This window comes from Castanea sativa, chromosome 8 (assembly GCF_040712315.1).
Source record: "Castanea sativa cultivar Marrone di Chiusa Pesio chromosome 8, ASM4071231v1".
Classification (NCBI taxonomy): Eukaryota; Viridiplantae; Streptophyta; class Magnoliopsida; order Fagales; family Fagaceae; genus Castanea; species Castanea sativa.
The window spans coordinates 45,474,120-45,495,328 of record NC_134020.1 but is presented as its reverse complement, the minus strand read 5'-3'; the positions used below and the strand labels follow the sequence as shown (position 1 = coordinate 45,495,328).

General features: G+C 33.6%; 1 protein-coding gene across 3 annotated transcripts; it reads right to left on the bottom strand.

Annotated features, from left to right (window-relative positions):
* Nucleotides 1-7,109: 7,109 nt before the first annotated feature.
* Nucleotides 7,110-19,696, bottom strand: LOC142606766 (putative sodium/metabolite cotransporter BASS4, chloroplastic). 3 transcript variants are annotated; one of them, XM_075778103.1, is made up of 15 exons: nucleotides 19,554-19,696; nucleotides 19,193-19,374; nucleotides 18,173-18,278; nucleotides 17,326-17,433; nucleotides 17,176-17,243; nucleotides 16,092-16,170; nucleotides 15,897-15,955; nucleotides 15,739-15,807; nucleotides 11,888-12,001; nucleotides 10,181-10,202; nucleotides 9,669-9,736; nucleotides 8,607-8,692; nucleotides 8,133-8,262; nucleotides 7,526-7,627; nucleotides 7,110-7,421 (listed from the first exon to the last, which is right to left on the bottom strand). In XM_075778103.1, exons 2-15 carry the CDS (start codon nucleotides 19,370-19,372, stop codon nucleotides 7,347-7,349), a joined length of 1,266 nt encoding a protein of 421 aa, XP_075634218.1. In that variant the 5' UTR covers nucleotides 19,373-19,374; nucleotides 19,554-19,696; the 3' UTR covers nucleotides 7,110-7,346. The 3 variants fall into 3 exon arrangements, with proteins under 3 accessions (XP_075634218.1, XP_075634219.1, XP_075634217.1); XM_075778104.1 differs by lacking the exon at nucleotides 19,554-19,696 and having other exon boundaries at nucleotides 18,263-18,278; nucleotides 19,193-19,485; XM_075778102.1 differs by lacking the exon at nucleotides 19,554-19,696 and having other exon boundaries at nucleotides 19,193-19,484.
* Nucleotides 19,697-21,209: the final 1,513 nt, after the last annotated feature.

Sequence of the window (21,209 nt, the reverse complement as noted above, 5' to 3'; positions counted from 1 at the left end):
TTATATCTCTTCCTTCCAACACCCACATCTGAATTAGTGTCAATATACCATGATTCGGCACTCAAACATAAATTTTAAAGCTTAACTCTTAAAAAGCAGCATCAGTGGACATGTATTCTATATATCAAGCTCAAAAGGTTCTATCTGATCCAAAATTTAAAACAATTTTTAAAGAAAAACTTTGAGATCTCTAAGAATTCTTCAATAATATGGTAGCCATTTTGTAAGAGATGAATCTTCTTGGAGAACTAAGTTCAAAAAAATTAAAAAGCTAGGTAATATGCATTTTTTTGAAATAGTAAAAAGATAGTTAAATAGATATGCAATTTTATTATTGTCCCTAAAGTCTTAATTACTTTGTTAGAGAGGATAGTTACATCGAATGAAATCTTACGTATAACCTACTTGAGACTTTAGGTTCCTTTTCAAACACAACAAAACACTCAGATGATTTTAGTTCGTCAAGATTTATTTAAGAGAGGAAGCATGTATGAGCATAAGTCAATATATTAAAATAAGTGTTAAATTTCCAATAGAATTATTATGTTGATGAGTGACATAAAATTCCAAAGAAATTGTGACTTAGGAGGCATTAACGATTCAGCATATGCTGAATCAAAAATTAAACAAATATTTTGATCATATATAATAATTTTTGTGGTGGAAAATGATGTGAACTTATTTTCAGTGCATCTGATTCGTAATCATTTAGAAATGCCTCTGAATCTCCTTGCTTCTCCTTCCTTGGTCTTTTAAAAAAAATTAAATTAAATTAAATGCATTGTGTATGGCATATATCCTTTTCCCCATTTTCCTTAAACTAGATTCCTTAAAATACTTGGACCATATTTTATATATATATATATATATATATATATATATATATATATATATATAATTTTTTTCCCTTGAGTCAGTTGAGTGAAGGAAACAAAAAAAGAAAAAGAAAAAAGAAAATTGCTATGAACTAGACTTTATTCTGGCTAACCACCCATGATATATTATTTCCAATTATATGAAAGTTGCATTTTGTAATATCCCATGAAAAAGAATATATAGCAATGCAATAAATAAATCTTGCAAAAATATTCTTGTAGAATCACATGACATGTTTGTTTGTGAAAAGTATTGCTTCTAGCTTGTAGGAAAAGTATTTCCCAAAAAATAAATATTTTTAAAAAATTTCAAATATTGCTTCTAGCTTTCGGTAAGAAAATGTGGAGAGAGTAAAGTCGTGGTTTGAAGTAGATACTAGTTAACTCAATGGAACCTCTTGAGAGCAAATAAAGAATTTAGAATTGAATCATATATACGCTAATAATCCTAAAACCAATATCTTACTTATCTAATCTAAAAACAATAAAAAAAAAAAACAAAAAGGAGTCGTGGGCTGCAAATCCACTGAGTTTAAATTAGTCATAATCCACATTTAATGTACTTGTAATCATGTAGAACATTTTGTTGGTTATTTCATACAAAAACCTCACATTGATTATTCTCAGCTACCTGCTAGTTTCAAAATGGATCTATATCTATCTCTCACCCTCTCCAGTCTCACACAGTGCACGTGAATATGTGTATTAAACGTGTTGAGGTAAATGAGTAGGACATACGAAAAGATTATATGATTGAGGCATGTGTTAAACATTATCATGAAGGTGGTACTGAATAATTGTCCTTATTCAGAAGAGCTTGCTATATATCTACCTATTGTGTTAAAAGAAATTTACTTTCAAAATACAACAAATTCCTCTCTTGCTAACTCAAATGAGCCTACTACTGTCGGGTTTAAAGTTAAAACATCCTTAATTGTTTATCAGAAAATAACCTCCATAGATTATGATCTAATGCATTTCATTTATTTCAATACATTAAAAACTCAACACCAAATCCTGATCATTAATTTGCAAACATACCAAGTGTGCAACTTGCATGCATGTTCTAGAGCCACATATTCTCAAATTTTCTTAATTATTTTATTATTTATTAATAATTATGTTGCTTTGTTTAATGACCAAAAGTTTTGTAAATATTTTGCATAAGACAAGGCACAAACACAAACCATTTGGAGAAAACGGTTCGTAGAAAAATTCTTATAAACCATTACGCTTAAAAGTTTGAAAGTTATGAATTCAAATAGTGATATATTATGGGTCTATTTAAGATTTGCTTATTTTTCTAAAATTGAAAATTTTTTTTATTGAAAATACTATAAATAAATGTAAAAATTAGTCGAAATAGTATAATAGAATCCATGAAGAATAACAAAAAGTGCAATGAAACTCATGAATAGTAGCAAAATAAATTAATTAGTAAAATAAATTGACAAAAATAATTTTTGCCAAACACACACAATATTAGAACTCATATTAGTACTTAAAATGTGAGCGAGCCTTTTTTTTAATTCTTTTATTTAAAAAAAAAAAAAGTAAAGTCACACGTCCACAGAAAAACACATGCATGCATATGCAAACTTAGGGTTTTTTTTGTTACATGTGTTTAAACACATATTTTCAATTATTAAACAACATTTTACGTATTTTTACACACTTTTTTATTTATACATATTTTAAAAAAATACAAATAATATTACTAGAACAATATTACCAAATTCTCCGATAAACTAAGCAAAACTCGAAACAAAACTGTGAACAAATCTCGATAAAATCAGGGATGACCTCTGCAATGCTTGATAATATCAAGATGTCAAATCCAATATACCCACACATATTTATAAAAAATACAAATAACGTTTAAAGAATAACTTTACCAAATTCTCCAGTAACCTAAGCAAGACTCGAAATAAAACTGTGAACAAATGTCGATAGAATCAGGGATGACCTCTGCAATGCCTGATAATATCAAGATGTCAGGTCCAGCATTGCGCTCTACCAGTGGACACTGGACAACATATCAGTTTTTTTTTTTTTTGGTTTCACGATTTTCAATGGGTCAGAAACCCAAGAAATGTTCCCTCTCTAACAAACCACACTTCATATAATGGACATTATTAGCAAGTACTAGATAGCAGGATGGGTCAGAATAAAATTCAGTGATTTAGTTTGTTACTTACTTGAGTGAAGAAAGATTCATCATGACTTACAGACAATTTAACGCCTCAAGGACAAGACAGGAAGATTTCATTTCAAGAACAATTGGAATACCAAGCAAAAGAAGGGATAATAATAAGTGGTACTTTCTCTGTTTCCAACGGCTAATAACAGATGATATATAACCCAACAATCCTTTATTTTTAGTAATTTTTTGGGACTTCTATGCATAGTTGACTTTTAATATGATATATTAGGCGTTGCTTCTATTTTACACTCTAATAATTGCTAATGCTGTATGTTGAGTCAAGAGTTGCGTAACTCAATTAACATATTTTAATGTTTTTGTTGAATTTGATTCTAAAAACTAATATGGTCAAAGAATTAATTTTGGTCTCGACTTCTAGTTTTACTCAGTTTTTATCGAACTGAATTGGTGCTTGATTCTAGTTGAAATGGTTAGTCTAATTCGATTTTAAAACTATGCTAATGAAGACTATCAAAATCTTACCTCTTCAACTATCAAATGGTTAATAAACATTAAAAATTACAGTTTGTCACATTTCTAATTTTTTTATAATTTTTTTTTTTGGTTATTTCAAAGTATGTCATGGTCTCGTTATAGTGATGGCAATACATTTGTGACATTTTATGCTTTACTAATTGCAGTATGCTATATAAATAGTTTTGTATCTTGATTGACATATTTTAGTGTGGTTAATGAATACTATAAAATTTTACCTCCCAACTACTAAATGATAAAAACAAAGAAAAAAAAAACAAAATAAAAGGAAATTACAGTATGTCATGTGTCTAATTTTTTTATATAAAAAACGGTTATTTAAAAGTATGTCAAGGTCTCATTATAGTGATGGCAACACTATGTTGCATCCCCTATAGAAAAAATCTATTTTAAAAATAAAAAAAACACTGTTGCATCCAATTCTCCAATTATGAATTATCCATGCCTAGTAATTCATCCTCCGAAAGGCCACTGTAGCTGAGTTTGGCCCCATTTCCCAGAGCTTCCCCACCCCAGGGAGGCGGGGACCATCCTAGGTATTAGAGATTTCTTGAATTGCATTTAAGAATCTTCTTCCATTCTCTTCTGGTAACATTAATGTAAGTTTTTATTTTTTTGGTTGATTGGAATCACCTTTATTTTTTTTGTTTTTCTTCTTTTTATATGGGTCACTGGAATCACTTTCTCTTTGTTCCAACCTTTACCTTTCTGCAGCTTCATAAGACTTGATAAGGTATTTAGTGACTCCCTATTCGTAGCATAGAATTTGATGTCTTGATCTTCAAACTACATCCTTACATCAGTAGCTCTGCAGGACCACCAAAATATAAATTTTGAAAAGCATTTCATCAACCCCACTATTTGCATTAATTTGCATCCTACTATAACTTTGGTTTCACTTTTGAGAGATCAAAGATTACAAAAGCGAGAGGAAATGACCAAAGATGCCTCCATAATCTATTCAAGATCTCCTGCATTAGCATGATGACTAAGATACTGTCCAAGGAAGCATCAGCATAGGGATTGTTAATTAATATCAGCGAGATCATGGAATAGTTATCACTCAGATTATTGAGCATCAGAAGTACTTTGTATCTACCAACCATAACAGTTTATTAGATTATTGAGCATCAGAAGTACTTTGTATCTACCAACCATAACAAGCATAAGAGGTCGTGTCTTGGTGCGATAGCAAGTGTCATCCACCAAAAGCAACAAGTTGAGGGTTCACGTCCAAGTTTATCTCTTTTAAAAAACAAGGGATAATTATAGATTATCCACCTGTGGTTTGATCTGAATTTAACTTACTTACCCATGGTTTCATTTTTGATACTTTACCTACTTGAGATTATTTCTGTTTAGTCTTTGTTACCCACCTTTGTTTAAAAAGAGGGGTAAATAAGTCTTTTTACACCCATTTTATGTCTCTCTCCTCCCAAAACAAGAAAAAAAAAGGGTAAACTATATATTTGGTCCCTATTCTATACACCATATTTCAATTTGATCCATAACCTTTTAATTGTGTCAATTTGGTCCATAACCTTTCTTTATCGTGTCAATTTAATCTTTACAGTTATCTTTTGGATGAAAATTAATAACATGTCTAATTGCCAAAATAAAAAATTAGCTTCTGTTGATGTGATAATAAACTAAAATTTTATTTTGGCTATTTGCTATGTAAACAATTTTCATTTAATATATAATGGCAAAGACTAAATTGACACGACATTAAAAGGTTAAGGACCAAATTGACACAATTGAAAGGTTAAGGACCAAATTGAAATATAGTGTAAAGGCTAGGGACTAAATATGTAGTTTACCAAAAAAAAAACAAGATTAAAATATGGTATTAGTTTCTCACAATTCACAAACATTAAGAATATACACCCAGAAAACTAATACAAATCAAATCAAGCAATACCATCAAAGTACAAACCATAGATCTATCAAAATACAACCCCAAAACCCAAGTCAAAATACAAACATCAACACACCCACACACATCCAAACCCGCGAATCCATCAGTAACCATGCCTCAAATCCCATTTTTCAAATCCCAACAATCAAAAGAAACCCAATCCCTAAATCAAATAAACAAAGAAGAAGAAGAAAAATATAGCACAATATTTGATCCCACGTTTTATATTAGATTGACTTCAAAATTAAGCCCACAAAAAAGAGTCACAAATTGCTAGCAACACATTGAAAATTAACATGCAAAGAGAGAAAAATCACAGTTCCAACTTCTTTGTTGGAAGAAAAAGAAAAAAAGAAAAAAACTTAAAGAACTTTAATGGAACTTAAGAACAAATGAATTCAAACTCAGGCATATATTTGAAACCCCAATTTCAAATCCAAACATATATTTCAGGGACTTCTTAAACCTAGAAAAATTAAACGCAAATCAACCATTCCACAGATCTCATTCTCTCTCTGTCTTCCCCTTCTCTCTCTTTCGTCCATCCATCCAACATATCATTGAAATCTTTGTAAATAGTGGAAAAATCCAACCATCAAATTTCAATTTACCCTTCAATACATATATTATAAGAGTGAGATTGCATTGGGAGGTAGAGGTGCCGGTGGGCAAAGAAGATGCAGCGGTAGAGGAAGTCGTGGGCGCCATGGGAGGTGAGAGGAAGACGTGGGCGCCGTGGGAGGTGAGAAGCTCGACCCAAATGATGAGGGAAGGGTCATAGATTTGGGTTTGAGCAAAGGAATGGAGCCACCACTAGCAACACCGATGATCCACCACACCCACAATGACACCGCAACCAAGCCACATCCACTGTAACAACCCAAAATCTCAAATCGACCACCACCAAAACCCAAATCGCATCCTACACGTCACGCTCCTCAAAACCCAAACCCAAATCAGTCATACTCCTCCTCCACAAATCAAAACCCAAACCCATATAGCCACCCTTGGCTCCTCCATTGTCGCAACCATGACCCAAAGCTACTGCCTATCTAAACCAAAGTGTGGGAGATGAGAGAGAGAGAGAGAGAGAGAGAGAGAGAGAGAGAATGTAATAAGAAGTAATGGAAAGAGTAGTAAGTGATTCTTGCCTTTAATGGTGATTCTTGGACTAATAAATCAAGTGGGTGCCATTGTAGCATCTAAAATCTCAGGTGGGTGAGCAAGCGTGAGAGAGTGCGTGGGAGAGGAGTGTTTGATCTGATTTCTTGTTTGATTTTTTGATGAAACTTGTTAGAGTAACAAAAAAATTAGAGATGGGTAACGTAGCATAAACGGAATGAACCACGTGTGGGTAAAGTGTCAAAAATGAAACGATGGGCGGGTAAGTTAAATTCGGGCTAAACCACAAGTGGATAATCTGTAATTATCCCAGAAAACAAAGAGGGGGGGGGGGGGGTAAGACTACTTACCAATAACCTCTCTCAAACCCTGCAAAGTGGGAGCCTCGTGCATTAGGTACAACCTTTTATATGGACTGTTTTTCTGTGGTTAGTAACCTTTACACATTGTCTTCGAAGAAAGCTAAAAAATAAAATAATTACTTTGTGATGACTAATTTGGAGTCATTGAAGCAACTAAGGATTAGTTTGTTAAAGATTTATAAGATAATTCAAGCAGTCCTAACATATTTATTGCTAACAAAATCAAAGGCCATAGCCTAGAGAAATTAGCACAGTTATATATTACTTGTGCAGCAATTTTACACTCTTTAAAATAAGTAATATGAGGTGGAATGCTGACAGGCACAACAAATTTACAGTAGATACTGAAGATGCTCCTCAACTGAGAATGGTCATGCTTCAAATTTTTTGCTGTATGACTGATCCTTCTGAAGCCAAAAGTTAACTAGTAATGAATCAATGATGACCTGCACCAATAATTTAGTGTAAGCCGAAAGTGTTCTGCAAAGACTTGCCCTTAAACCAAGGAAAAAGAAAAATGTAATAAGAAAAAGGGTCAGATGAGGAAAACCTGGTTAATATGTGCCGCAACACAAGGAAGAACTAGCAGCCCTGATTCACCGAGTGCACCACCGAGCTGCTCCACTACAGCGACAACGATAAGTAGAGCTTTCTGCAAAATGAGGTAAAATTTAACAACTAACGTCCAATTAAGGATTTTTTTTAATAAAAAAAAATACATTACAAACAATACATTGTTAACAGAAGTATGACGGATAGAAATTCATTTTACAGTAACCGTCCAAAAAAGTAAGGAACAACCAATCCACCATGGTAGGCATTAAAATTACAGATTTATTTATTTTTCTCTCCTTTTTGCTTTGGAAATTTTCATTTTCTGTGCATCCAAAATGAAGTGTAAAGAGGTTTGATGCCAATTCATTCAAGCAAAAACATTTAAGGTATTATAGATGGGATCAGAGCCTCATATGTAGGAAGGTTAAACAGGAAATGTCAATATTGATCAGCCTTGCATAAGCATAACTGAGTTCTAGTTTTCGAAAGTTTCAGCAAATTGATTGCATGATGAAGCCAATTGGTTAGTATCTAACGATATAGACAAACATATTTAGCTATATTTATGACACCATTCAAGGCTACTAGTCTACTATACTAACCTGGCTACACACTATTAAGAGAGCACGGAAATTCTCTTTCTTAGAAAAAACCGATTTACTACCACAAAAGCCAGATGACATGCTCTTTATTGCAACGATGTTAAAACCCAGTAAGGTGAGATGCACAAGTCTGCAAACAAACGAAATTAATAATCTCTGTCAAATGTAAATTTTTTCCCCCTGTAATTTTGTTAACTAAAAAGAACTAAACAGAAAACTGCGACAGAGAAAGGTAAAAATGAAAAAATGCCAAAAAAAAAGGGAGGCTACTGTGGTACCTTTCTTTTAAGGTGCCAAAATTAAACATCTTTAAGGCTTAAGCGTGGAGTAAAAATCAAGGAAATATATCACACAGACTAAAATTGTAAGCTTTTTGTCCAAAACATCCCCCAATTACTTTTTTGAAAGCAAGATAGAAATAGAACTAAACAGAGAGCACAAAAAGAATGACTAAATGATTTATGGAGAACTCACATTCCCATCCCAATGGCCTGGATAAATACTTGCGGCTTAACCATTAAAAGCAAGGGTCTTGATTTACTTACTTGCATCCATGGTGTCTAGAACAAGAAAAAAAATTATTAATAAAAAATAAAATTCCAAAAAAATATACAGAATAGCTTCCAAAAGAAAAAATCACCAGTAATAAATACCAAATAGAAGCAGGTGAGCAAATAAACAATTCAAGGTGCAGTGGTAGGATAAAGTCTTCACAAACAACCCTGTTTCGGGGGGGAGGGGGGAAGATTTGAACGCTGGTCATTTCCGTTTGAAACACTAGGGAGAGGGGGGGGGGGGGGGGGAATTTTAACGCTAGTCATTTCCGTTTGAAACACCAGGAGGTGCTGAGCTACAAAGCTCTTGGCATAACGAAACCCCAAATTTAACGTTTTAAAGTCATTGAACTCTTAAAGACATCAAAGCCAATTTCTTCTTATTAACTTCTTCCAATCGTCACAAAACTTTCTGTAATATTTTTCTTTCTAACATTAGTGGTATATCATTCACCTGAAGATCAGGAAAATTGCTATATTGAGCAGATCTGTTTCCTCAGAGGTATACACTACTGTTAGTGCATAACAAAAGAAACATAACCTTAAGACTATGCTTCATTGTGTCATGGATGCAGATTTCCTCGCAAGTCATACCTCAGTGGACCCCAATTCAGTAGAATAAAGACACTAACTTCGAGAATTGGTACAAACTAATATTATCTTGCAGTAAGCGTTTAAATTGATATGCCTTGAAGCCATTCCCCTTCATCTTGTCAACTTCTTCCACAATTTTTAATTACTGTTTCCACCCGCATTTAAACTTCTGACCAATTGGAATTATATTTTTTCCAGAATATACTAAAAGCTACTATCATTTAAGAAGCTGCTATCAATTTAAATTAACATTTCAAAATGAGGGGTGAAATAAAAAAAAGATAACTTTTCAAAATAAATAATAAAAGTATAATCAATATTTTATTTATGGCCATAAAACTTAGAAAAGCCCCATTATTCCATGTTGAGAAGAAGATCAAATACTTACAAGACTAAGAAGGATTGAACTTAGGATTGAGAAAAACCTCTGATTCTGATCAATGTATGTTGCCAGACCTATAAACTAATCATAATAAGATACCTATGTGGGAAAACTGTATGATAATTAAAGATATTTAAGAAAAGATAATAAAATTAATAATAATGAGAATCATATAATATTTATGTTCAATATAAATCAACATATATCTGCTAATCAAAGTCATATCATGTCATATCTTGAATGTATCCAAAGTGGGATTCTCATTTGACATAACTCATATTTTAAACAACCACAGTATGAAAAAGCATTAAAATGGATTACTGTTAAAGGTGATACTCAAGTTCAAATTAAACAGAGCAGATGATTACTCCATTACACCAAGGAGGATAATAGATGATCCTCTTAGTTTAAGAGCATCATATACATAATTTTTAGATGTAAGGAGACAATTTGGCATCTTTCTGTACACAGAAGAGAAAACAAATGTCAAAAAGAGGGGGAAAAAATAGAACTATTACCTTTCAACATATTCCGTACTACCTGTCAATGAAAAAGTACATAAAAATCCAGAAAAATGTGGAAAGATAAGGCACATGGTAAAAATGGTGAAGTCGAAACATCTACCTGATATTTCCTAGAACATTTTTAACAATAACATAATCCAGGAATAGAAAAGTGAGAAATTCTGGAGGGAAGAATAGTATTTGTAAAGAGAAAGACATAGTACACACAAGTAGGACATAAATTGTTTTTGATTTTTGATATAGATGATATACAATTCAGCATTTTTTGCTGATTGTATATCAGTCCTGATAGAGAATCAAATTAAAGAAGAAAGTATTTGGACTCTAGACACTTCCTTCAGATATGGGGCATTCTATTATTTTATTCCTTACCAAGAGATTTGAGCTGACGAAACAGATCATGGTTTTAAATTATGGGCAGGTATCTATAAGTAGTAAGTTGGGTGGCTTTCAAATAATGAATATTTTCAGCAATATTGGTGTTGGGATCTTGCGTATGTGAGAGTTAAATATTAACACTTTGAAGAAGTCTATTTGTGAGGATTTCATATAACATGTTGGGACACCACTTAGCCCAAAAGGTTAAACCTTTGGGTTTGAGCACAATTATATCATATTAACCACTCATTCTTATAATACTATCCAATGTCGGACTTAACTAATTAACTAACCACACCACTCACACGCTAATATTCCAACAAATCTCCCTGTCATGTGTAGTCCTTCTACCAAGCCATATCTCCTTGTTGAACGGAAGCATTTTCTTAAAAATTCAAGAGCCACACATTACCATTAAGTCTAAAGCTTATGTATAGAGTCCCTTTACTCAATTGTGGGTGGTGCAAACATGGGAGTCTTGCAAAACTATGAGAGCAACCAACATGCAAAATCACCTTGACTCACCACTAGTAAAGTCTTTACTCAACTGTGAGTAAAGTCTTTACTCAACAGTGGGTAAAGCTAACATGCAAATCTACCTCATTCAATGGAGCTTCTAAATCTAATCAACAAGTGAAAAAATCTGAAAATAATTAGCCTTTCTGTAAGCTAATATTTAAGTGGACAGTTTGCTTATCTAAAATATGTTACTCAGAATCAAGTAGAATAGGGACTAAAATGTTTGACCAACTCAATGAATCCCAAACATTCCAGTATGGGTTGCCCTAAATGTGATTCTTAATGACAATGAAGCTTTAGCAACAATCTAGAATGCTTCATCACAGTGGAACCAGAAAACAGAATTAGAGACAAGTACATCCAGAAACAAAAATATATTGGAAACTGTTAATTCAATGTTCTTGTACCATTAGTTGGTATTTAACAGAAGAACTGGTCATACTTATAGAGATAGTGTGATAGTCTGCTAATCCCGTTCTCTTGGCCAAAATATAAACAACATTAGATCTGGATATAGCTATTGACAATCAACTCTTCCAATTCAGCTAAATGAACTCCACACTGTACCACTTTTCAAAATAAGCAGCATTGAACATCAGGTCAAAAACTTAAGGGGAGGTTGTGAATGACTGTTAGCTTGGGCTTTTATCAATTAGGAAATAAGTAGTTACTAGTTTTTCTGCTACACCCAAACTTTATTATTTCTGCCTCACTAAAAAATATAAAATAGGAGGTATTGAGATACTTCCCCAAAATTAGGCTAACTTCAGTACAATAGCTAGAACTAAAGGCACTGGAAGGAACCTTTCCCAAGATTAAAGGGATGAGCAGTGTCAAAATAAGACTCCAAAACAGCTCCCTTGTTGGAATGGGTACACCAAAATCATCAGCAAAAAACTTTGAGATCCAAAATGGCACCTGTATTGCCAGACAAACCATTAGCATAGTATTCCACGGAAATGGCATTAAGAAAAAAGGTATTCCATGAAAATGATACTCAACAATGTTATGAATAGACACTCATGCTTATCTGATTAAACAATTCCTATAGATGTCTGCATGTGAAAGCAGATTCCACATGCAGTCATCTAAGAACAAATTCAAGTTTCTTGCAGAGAAAACAATGAATGTATAATAGCAAAGGTCAGGAGAAAAGTATCAGCTGCTGAAGCATTTGTATAAGTCAACATAACAAAGTTTGATTCAGATATGGGTAACAAGATGATGCTTAGAGGAATAACATCATCACAACATTAAATTAGGGAAAAAAAACATGGAACAGATAACCGTTTTAGTAAACTTCTATTGTATCGTGGCAATCATTCCATTACATTAGCAATGAATTCTTAGAAGCTTAATATGTTGTTTAGAAGGATAAATAGTGTGACTGATCATAGACTTTAATGGTGCTTGAATAAAAACACAGAAAGATGACAAAGCTTCTCTTAATAGTGAAATTCCAGAGGTAAGAAAAGGTCCAATGGTACAAAACATTTTTTTTTTCCTGATATAGAAAATAGTTAGCGAGAAGGAAGAAACTTTGCGTAACAACATGTATGCATAAACCATTTAGGAAAAAAAAAGGATTTATACAAAATCTCCAAAAGAAGTGCAGGTAACAAGATTTACATTTGAAAATAAGAAATGTTGTTTGGACCCCTACATGGCTTAACCACCAATTTCAATGGATTAATTCAATTATTAGCCAGGCAGTTAATTATTCAATATTCAAGCAAAGGTTTGCATAGATAAACATATTCAATGCAGTAACCAACACACCCACACAAACACAAGTGTATGTACATGAAGTGAAATCCCAAACTCCACGGCCAAGCCTAACTCAACAAGTCCACTATTGATGGTTGTTGCAGTACACGTGTTACTCACACGACTTCTCGTACAGGTAGTCAGACTAAGTACCTCAGCTCCCCACAAGTCGATCCCCTAATTGTAAAAGCAAGTCCAACATAAGTATGATGATCTTTGTGCTTGGAATACTTAACCAATCAAGGATATTCAATGGGAGAGGATGGAATACGAATAGCTCTCTCTCGGGTTTCTCTTATTTTGTGGCCATCTTCCTTCTCTCACAATTACGATTGAAATAAGTTTTAAATATAAGTAGGGTTTGGGCTTGAGGTGGCTACAAACACAGCCTTGAAAGTAAAACTTGGAATGTCATTAATAGGGTCTCAGTCAACTGAGAGCTTTTGTCTGAATCATCATTCTCGCAAGCTTTGGATCTCACTTGACTGAGGTCTTTAGTCTTGCACAGTGACCAGAAGTTCAGCCTTTAGCCCTTATGACACCCGTACATATTACAAAGTACAAAACCCAAATTTATCATGGAATTAGCCAACACTAAAAATCCTAACAAAAAAGACAAAGAAACTATGAACTCAACAAGTGAATTCAGATTACTACCCTAGAGTGCGAGATCACTAAAATATCTCAAGAATGAGGATTTCAAATCAATAATAGAGATCTGCACATTTTTGAATGTATGATTGCTCCTCTCCCCCTATATTATCCACATTAGAACTAAAGGAACCATATTCCAAACCAAAGAACTCCCATATTTGCCAAACCAATGATTTAACCAAAAAACATATCTATTACTCCCTTCAGCGTCACCCAACACACCCTGAAGAATGAATATACAAAAGAACATAACTCTCAAACAACTAGACAATGTATTAGCAAATGATCCACAGTTCACCTCTACATTTGCTCATACAACACCTGTCCACCAGGAATATGCCTCTTCTAATTATATTTTCAAAAGTAAAAAATTTAACCCCACCTTGTTTTCCATACAAAGAATGCCACCTGCTTGGAACTTCGTTAAACCAAATACTCTTCCAAGGAATGATCACATAGCTTGGCCCTTACAATACCTCATAATAGGATCAAACATCCAATTTCCCATTATTATTTAATCTCTCCTTTATACAATTAAAGCCTGTTAATGTGGCTTGTTTTAGGTGCACAGATGCACCTTAGTTTTGCCCTATAGCACAGCCTATAGAAAGCCGGTGAGCTATGTAGTCCAATTCAAGTGGTATTAAGAATACCGCAAAACTGATTATGTAAACTGAGCTGACCTTATTCTTTTATATATATATATATACACATCCAACCTTTTGTTAATTTGAACAAGAAAGGGTTCTGGCCATGGCAGCTAAGAAGATTATTCTTGCCATTTGCTTTTGTGAGAGAGCTCTTTGGGTGTATTTGGGGTTTGGGTTGTGTGAGAGTGCCTTTGTACCACCATTGTAATCCTAATTTTTCTAGTGAAATTTTATCGGTGATGCCACTAGTTGACGTAGGCCTAAGGTCAAACCATGTAAATCTTGTGTCGCTTGTGTGAATATTTTTTCTATTTTTCTACTTGTATTTTACATAAAGTCAATATAATTAACTAAAGTCACAACAAATCAGTCTAAAAACTTCCACTACCTCAACATAGCCCTTACCACTCAATATATTGGGGAAAAAAAAAGTATATAATAGATTGAATATGCTAATTACAATTCCTAATCATTCAAATGTAACACAAATCTAATATTCCAAGATCTCATTTCTCCTCCAACCAAAGTCTCCAAGTATGAATAAACCTACAGATCCTTATCCACTGCGTTGATGCCCACACCATTTGTCATCCCAAAACCTCATTCTTCAACCATCTCCACCTTCAAAGCTTAAGAAGCTCACAAATCACTCCCAGCCTACCATTATACAAATCAAGCCTACAACAAAAGCAAAATAAAATAGAATAAAACTGAAAACTGAAAAAGAAAAGAAAGTATAGTCCAAAATACTTTCTCCTCAGCATAACATATATCAATGCCAAGAGTAGTAAGAACAATCTGTTAACAGCAATAAGAGGTATAAGTGTATATTAATCAAACAAACATCAAATAGAGCAAATTTTTTTATGAGACCTTATGTTCCGAAGAAATAAACAATGAAATCCTATAAAATTGGAACCAGGGACAAGTTCTGACTATTATCAACAAGATCAACAATTTGTAAACATAGTATTCTAGGACACACAAGATAAAAATCCTCTCTTGTAACCTATATCACCAACTTAAGGAAAAGTTTTAGCATACAAAAAGAGAGGAGCAAGTGAAATCCTAACCTAATGTCTGGATGAAAACACTAGACAACTAGCTAAGGATCAAACGCACACCACATTTCTGTTTTGCCCTAGAAACCAACTTCCAACAAATGCATTGCACTTGACATCTGCAATTTGACCCTTTCCACAGAAGTAAACAATAAAAAGATTTGTGAATGGAATGTCATTTGAGACATTTGTATATAAACCTTAAGTGTTACTATCTATTCAGTAATCAACATATAAATTATTTGTGTATAACAATGGTGAAAACTTAGCCAAGTCCTTCCTTACCAAACTGCAATTTATCTATTTATAACAATACAATAAACCATATTAGAGGTTCACAGAAGCTAAAACAACCTTGAAGTCAATGTATGATAAAACATATTGTTCATTCTTCTTCCTATAATGCTTTCTTGAATTATAAAATGAACAAGACAAAAAAGTTTGATGTGCTCCAGAGAGCATAATTTAGTAAAGGTACCAAGTCAGCCAGAAATGAGTAGTAGGAGGTAAAGTTCAAACTTACTGTCAAAATGCCTAATAAATTAGACATCACAGTCATAGCAAGAGCAAGAGCAGAGTTCCCATCGACAAGCTACATTTACACCACGTTTACCCTCATTAGGTATATAGCAGAATGTTTGCTGAAAGAATTATATTACAGAGAGATAAATAGTAGAATACTTGTGTCAGTGCAACTCCACTTGATAATGTTGTTGGCATACAACTAAAAATAGCCAATCCTGTACCAAGAAATGTCAAAATCAGTGACTTTGCCCCAAAAAATCTATTTCATGATATTGAATGAACAAAAAATATTCTTCATTCATTTAACTGTATTGCAGAACAAACTGCAGCTTTTGTGTTCAGCCAGCATGCCTGTTACAAACTCCCGAGGTGCAAGATTAACTTGCAAAATCAGACTGGAGAAGAAGGGACTAAGCAACAGAATAGAAGCCTGAAACAATCAAGTAAAACACTTAGAGGCATACACACTATTGGAAATATCAATATACATCTTCGCATGTATCAATATACTTGAGAAGAACTGAAAAAGCATTAAGGCCACTATTAGCAAAGCATGTTGAGGCTTTATTTAAATAGCATCTCTCCAAATTCAAAAGATAATTCTCTATTACAAATATACACACCAAGGTATTAGCATGCCTGGCTATTTTATGATGGATGAATGTGATGAGAGGATTCTTTTCTTTCTTTTAATGGAGAGGGGAGGATGGTGTTGCTGGAATGATCAATTGAGTAGAACCTACATTGCTTTGATGATTTTTCCTCCCTTCTATTGGTAATCAATTGATGCCTGGCTAATATATATATATTAATATTAGGCTGTTGTAAATTTGAGACATTGCTTAAGGGAGCTCGAGCTTTGAACCCTGATTCTCCCTATAGGAGGAATGGGAGGTGTAGGCTAAGCCACGAGGCTTGTGAACATCTTGCTTTGAAGAATTTAGTAGGTATCCTAAAGCATTTAAAATGCATCACATCTGGAGATACTGCATAAAAAATCAGAGAAATGTATTTGATAAGGTTAGCTCATTATAAGGAGCATAAAAAATCATTTTTGTGATAACCTGAATTATGTAGATTGTGTGTTGTGTAGGCTTATGCAAAGGGTGTGTGTTGAGTCCCACATCAAGTGTTTACTAAGTTGGAAGTGAGATATTTAGGAGCCCCAATTGTCACTTGACTAGTCCTTTTGGGGGTATAGCGCATTTATGGCTAGTGCTTTCCCCTGGCCGTGAACAAATATATGGCTTGTTTCATAATGAAGTGACTAAATTTGAAAGGATAATTAGCATAAAATTCTCTTGGTTGATCAATAACTTCCTAAGAGAATGATATAGACAATGGCAAGTCACGACTAGCATTATCACCAAATATATAAGGGCTTGAGGACAAAATTTTAACAAACAGAAGAAGGATGAAAATTTTGAGGTCATACTAGCCCAAATATTCCAGCAGGCCATGCTTCTGCAACTGCTCGAAATTCCCCACCCTGTAACTTCAGCCCTAAAAGATTCAAGAGGAGTTCAGGAAAGACTAACAAAATGACATCTAAACATACAATCCATAATGAATACAAGAACTCCACCTGAGATAAAGAAAATTCCGGAAGTACTAAATTTTGACAGTGAATATTTGTGTGCAAGACAGCCAAGAGTCGGATTTGCAAATCCCAAAACTACTCCACTGATTAGAGCTACAAATTTAAGTTAGAAGATTAGTGAACTGGCTGTGTAAAGAACAGTGAAAACAGAAAGCAGGATCTTGCACTGTCAAAAGGTAAATTTACAGCAACAATTAATATTTTTATCTTTTTTGGATTGGCAAATAGGGTGAGGGCAGCTGGTGGGGTTCGAACCCTAGTGTCTAGGCACCACGAGAGGCACTAAAACCACTAGAGTATCCCTCTAACCTCAATAATTACAAATATTTTAGTTCCAAAAGGAAAAATAGTAAAACTTTAAAGGAACATATTACTAACGATAAATAAATCAGGAGATTGACAAAGTAATAATGATGATGATGGTCTTGTCCCGGTATTGGTGGTGAAAATCTGATTACATTGAAGAACTTGCAGAACAAAATATGAGTTTAACTAAGTTAATCCAATAATTAAACAAGACAAGCCACATAGATTTCAAATGCAAGGAAAGCACACCACTCAAGGCCAGGCTCAAACAGAACACCAAATTGATGCCTTAAAGGTTACCATAACCTGGGCCTCATGCATGACCATGAGATACTCATGTCAATCAAGATTAGCACCTATATGATGGAGTCTAAGCTGGTGAGCGAGACTAAGAAATGAACTGAAATAAGGGTCATGTAAATTCAACCCACCCTTATGTGAAGAAACCACATTAAAACACCTTCCACTGGCAATGTATATAATGTAGAAATAAATAAATTAATCCTTCAAAAATGATCAACATTACCTATAGGAAGGAAGTTAGTCATAGTGAAATTTAATAACGCTTTAGTCAAGTTTGACACATTTGCTGATATCATAACCTTCTTGTGATTACCTGCATCGAAGTTTCCCTGTAAAGCACATAATACTTCTCACTTCAAAGTGACATAGGTGGGCATGTCATGCCAATCACTCCAAAATTATTATTCCTAAAGAAGCATTCATTTCAATTACTGAATACCAAAGGGATTTTAAAGCATAAAAGTGAAGAAGTTTATGTTCAAATGTGAGCATCGCTTCAAGGCAACAACACTTCAAACATAATCATGGAACATACATTTTATTTTTCACTACAAATCACTTTCATTTTGCCATCGAAGTACTTTTCCTTCTTCAACTTATTTTACAGTATCTAGTTTCTCAATTTGAACATACATCAATAAAGATGTCTATAGGATTATGATGTAATATAACCAACTGTTGTATACAGTATTTCCCCATAGATAATTATTTCATATATGACTTGTAAAACGAAAGTATGCACATAGATTGGCCAAAAAATAATGCCCCACAACAACTCTATCAATGCCAAAATGGTAAGAGTAGAGTAAATTTAGTCTCCAACACGGCATCTCATTATAAGCTCTCCTAATATCCACAATGTTGTTACATTCTCTAATGCATAATTGTTGAGACAACATGTGATTCATAACACAAAAATTCTCACACCAACTGCATAGCAACTCATCAATCAAAGTCATTGATATACTAGTTAAGCCAAATTGTTTTTTTTTCAAAGTTTCACACTATTTAATGGGGTTGTATACTTAAAATGTGAAAGAAAGAAAAAAGTTTTTTTTTTTTTGGGTGCTTATTTCTAAGTGAGAGCAGTAATGAAAAACATAAAAACAAAAATACCTGGAGCGCATTATTTTCATACCAAAAAATTAGAATTTGGGAACCTCAACATCAACCTTGACTATATAATTAAAATAAATAAGCAATCAAGAAATTGTAATAAAGTGGGGAATTGAAGAAGATGAACCTGATTGGAATTGTCAATGGCATGTATAATAGTCAATGGAAGTGTCCTTACAGTAGGCGTGGAAACGAGAACTAAGCCATGGAAAAGACCATTGTATTTGTTGGACAAAAAATATGGGTTGTGTCGAGGAAAGTACCCAGATAACATAGTTGGTCTAAAACTTTGTGTTGGCTTCATCATAACTGAAACGTTGGAAAAAGCAAAGAAGCCTAAGCAGTGGCAGTTGGAACAATATTCACTTGGAAGTGTGTTTTTTGTACTTTTGTTTATATTATTTCTTGAAGACCCAGGTGGTCCAACTTAACCAATTATTGTAAACTACATACATAATGGTAGATATAGGATAGGACACGTGACTCACATGAAACCAAAGGTTTGGAAAATTGGGAGGACCATGTTCACTGTGAAAGGACTTGTATGGTCCCTTTTTTTCAGGGGTTATCCTGGAAGAGAAGACATTGTACCATCAATCATATTCATTCCTGCAAATGCAATTGTCCTTAGCTGTGGACCGTTGGTGGTGATCTTATATACTTCTCAAGATTGCAAAATGGTGTGTGTAGATGTAGAGAGACAGATAACTCCTTATTGATAGAACTTCAATAAGTGAACACCACTGACAAGAAAGGACAACCCATTTCAATTACAACGTGAATTTTTAACTTATGAATATGTAATTCAATGACAATTGTGTGTGGGTAAATTTTAGGGGACTTAATGGAACCCCACCAAGGACCTCTTGATTGAGTTCAATCACCTGCTAAAGAAAAAGACCTCAAACCAATCAAGACCACTCCAAGGAGAGTGGCTAAGAAGGCTTTGATGGTTAAGTAAAAAAATTACTAGAAATAATTAAAAATGGAAGAGTTGTGCTTCATATAGCTTATTAAGCCTACCTTGTTTTGCTAAGTGAATGGATATTTAAAGAGTATATGGACTATGGAGTGGTTTTTGGTGGATTTGTCGGTTAGTTGTTCTCTCAAATCGACTGAAGGGATGTATGTCAGGGCAACGAACCCAAGATGCCACGAATGAGTTAGTTCTAGTAGCATTAGATTCGATAGTTAGAATTTGGCCATTAAGTTTGACTATTATGTTAAGACACTCCATACAATTATAGTAAATCAACAATTGAATAGATATAAATAAAACCAATGTTTAAATTCGCATAATTTAAAATAAAAAAATGAACGTCTTTGAGGATATAGGTTTATTATTGTCTATCTATAGAAAATATATATACATTTCATCTAATTAAGTTTTTATTTATTAATATTGTTTTTTGATAATTTGATAGTTACACGTGAAAAGATTTAAAACCTAAGCATCTAAGTTGGAAATACTTATATATCCACACACACAAAAAACAAAAAAAAAACTAAAATCTATATTTTCTTTCATGCAATTAGCTGTTCTCAGATTTGTGGTGCGTCAAACTCGGCCCAAGGCCATAGACCCTAAATTGGGCCTACTGTGCATTTGCACCAAGGAATTTATACCAAAACTGGGCTGGCATGAGTTTGGACAGGCTTGGTTGAGCCCATCTCATTTCCTTGTCCTACAATTTTCAATGCCATGATTCCATCTCATTTTTCTTCTCCTAAAATTTTCAACCGGATTAACTAACACGATGTCATAATTTTTAATTCATAATAACAAGTTACATGCTTACTTTACCTATCAAAAGCTAAATGATTACTTTAATAGTGCTACAAGTTCATTCTTCTGATAATATATATTATTTTTATATCCAACAACAAAAGTCTTTTTATTGCCCATTTTTTTAATAATTCTTGATTCCCGTTGATCACGGCTAGGTCTCAATTCCCTTTGAATTATGAAGTGTTGATGACACCACCAAGTGGTGGTATCTTAATACCGAATCATTGTACCATAGAAATGGACTTTGTCCATAGAAATGGACTTTGTCCCTTTCTCTTAAGATTTATTTATTTATTTTATTTTCTCTGTCCTCCGTTTTTTCTAGCTAGTCTCCGACGTCTCTTAGCATCCATTT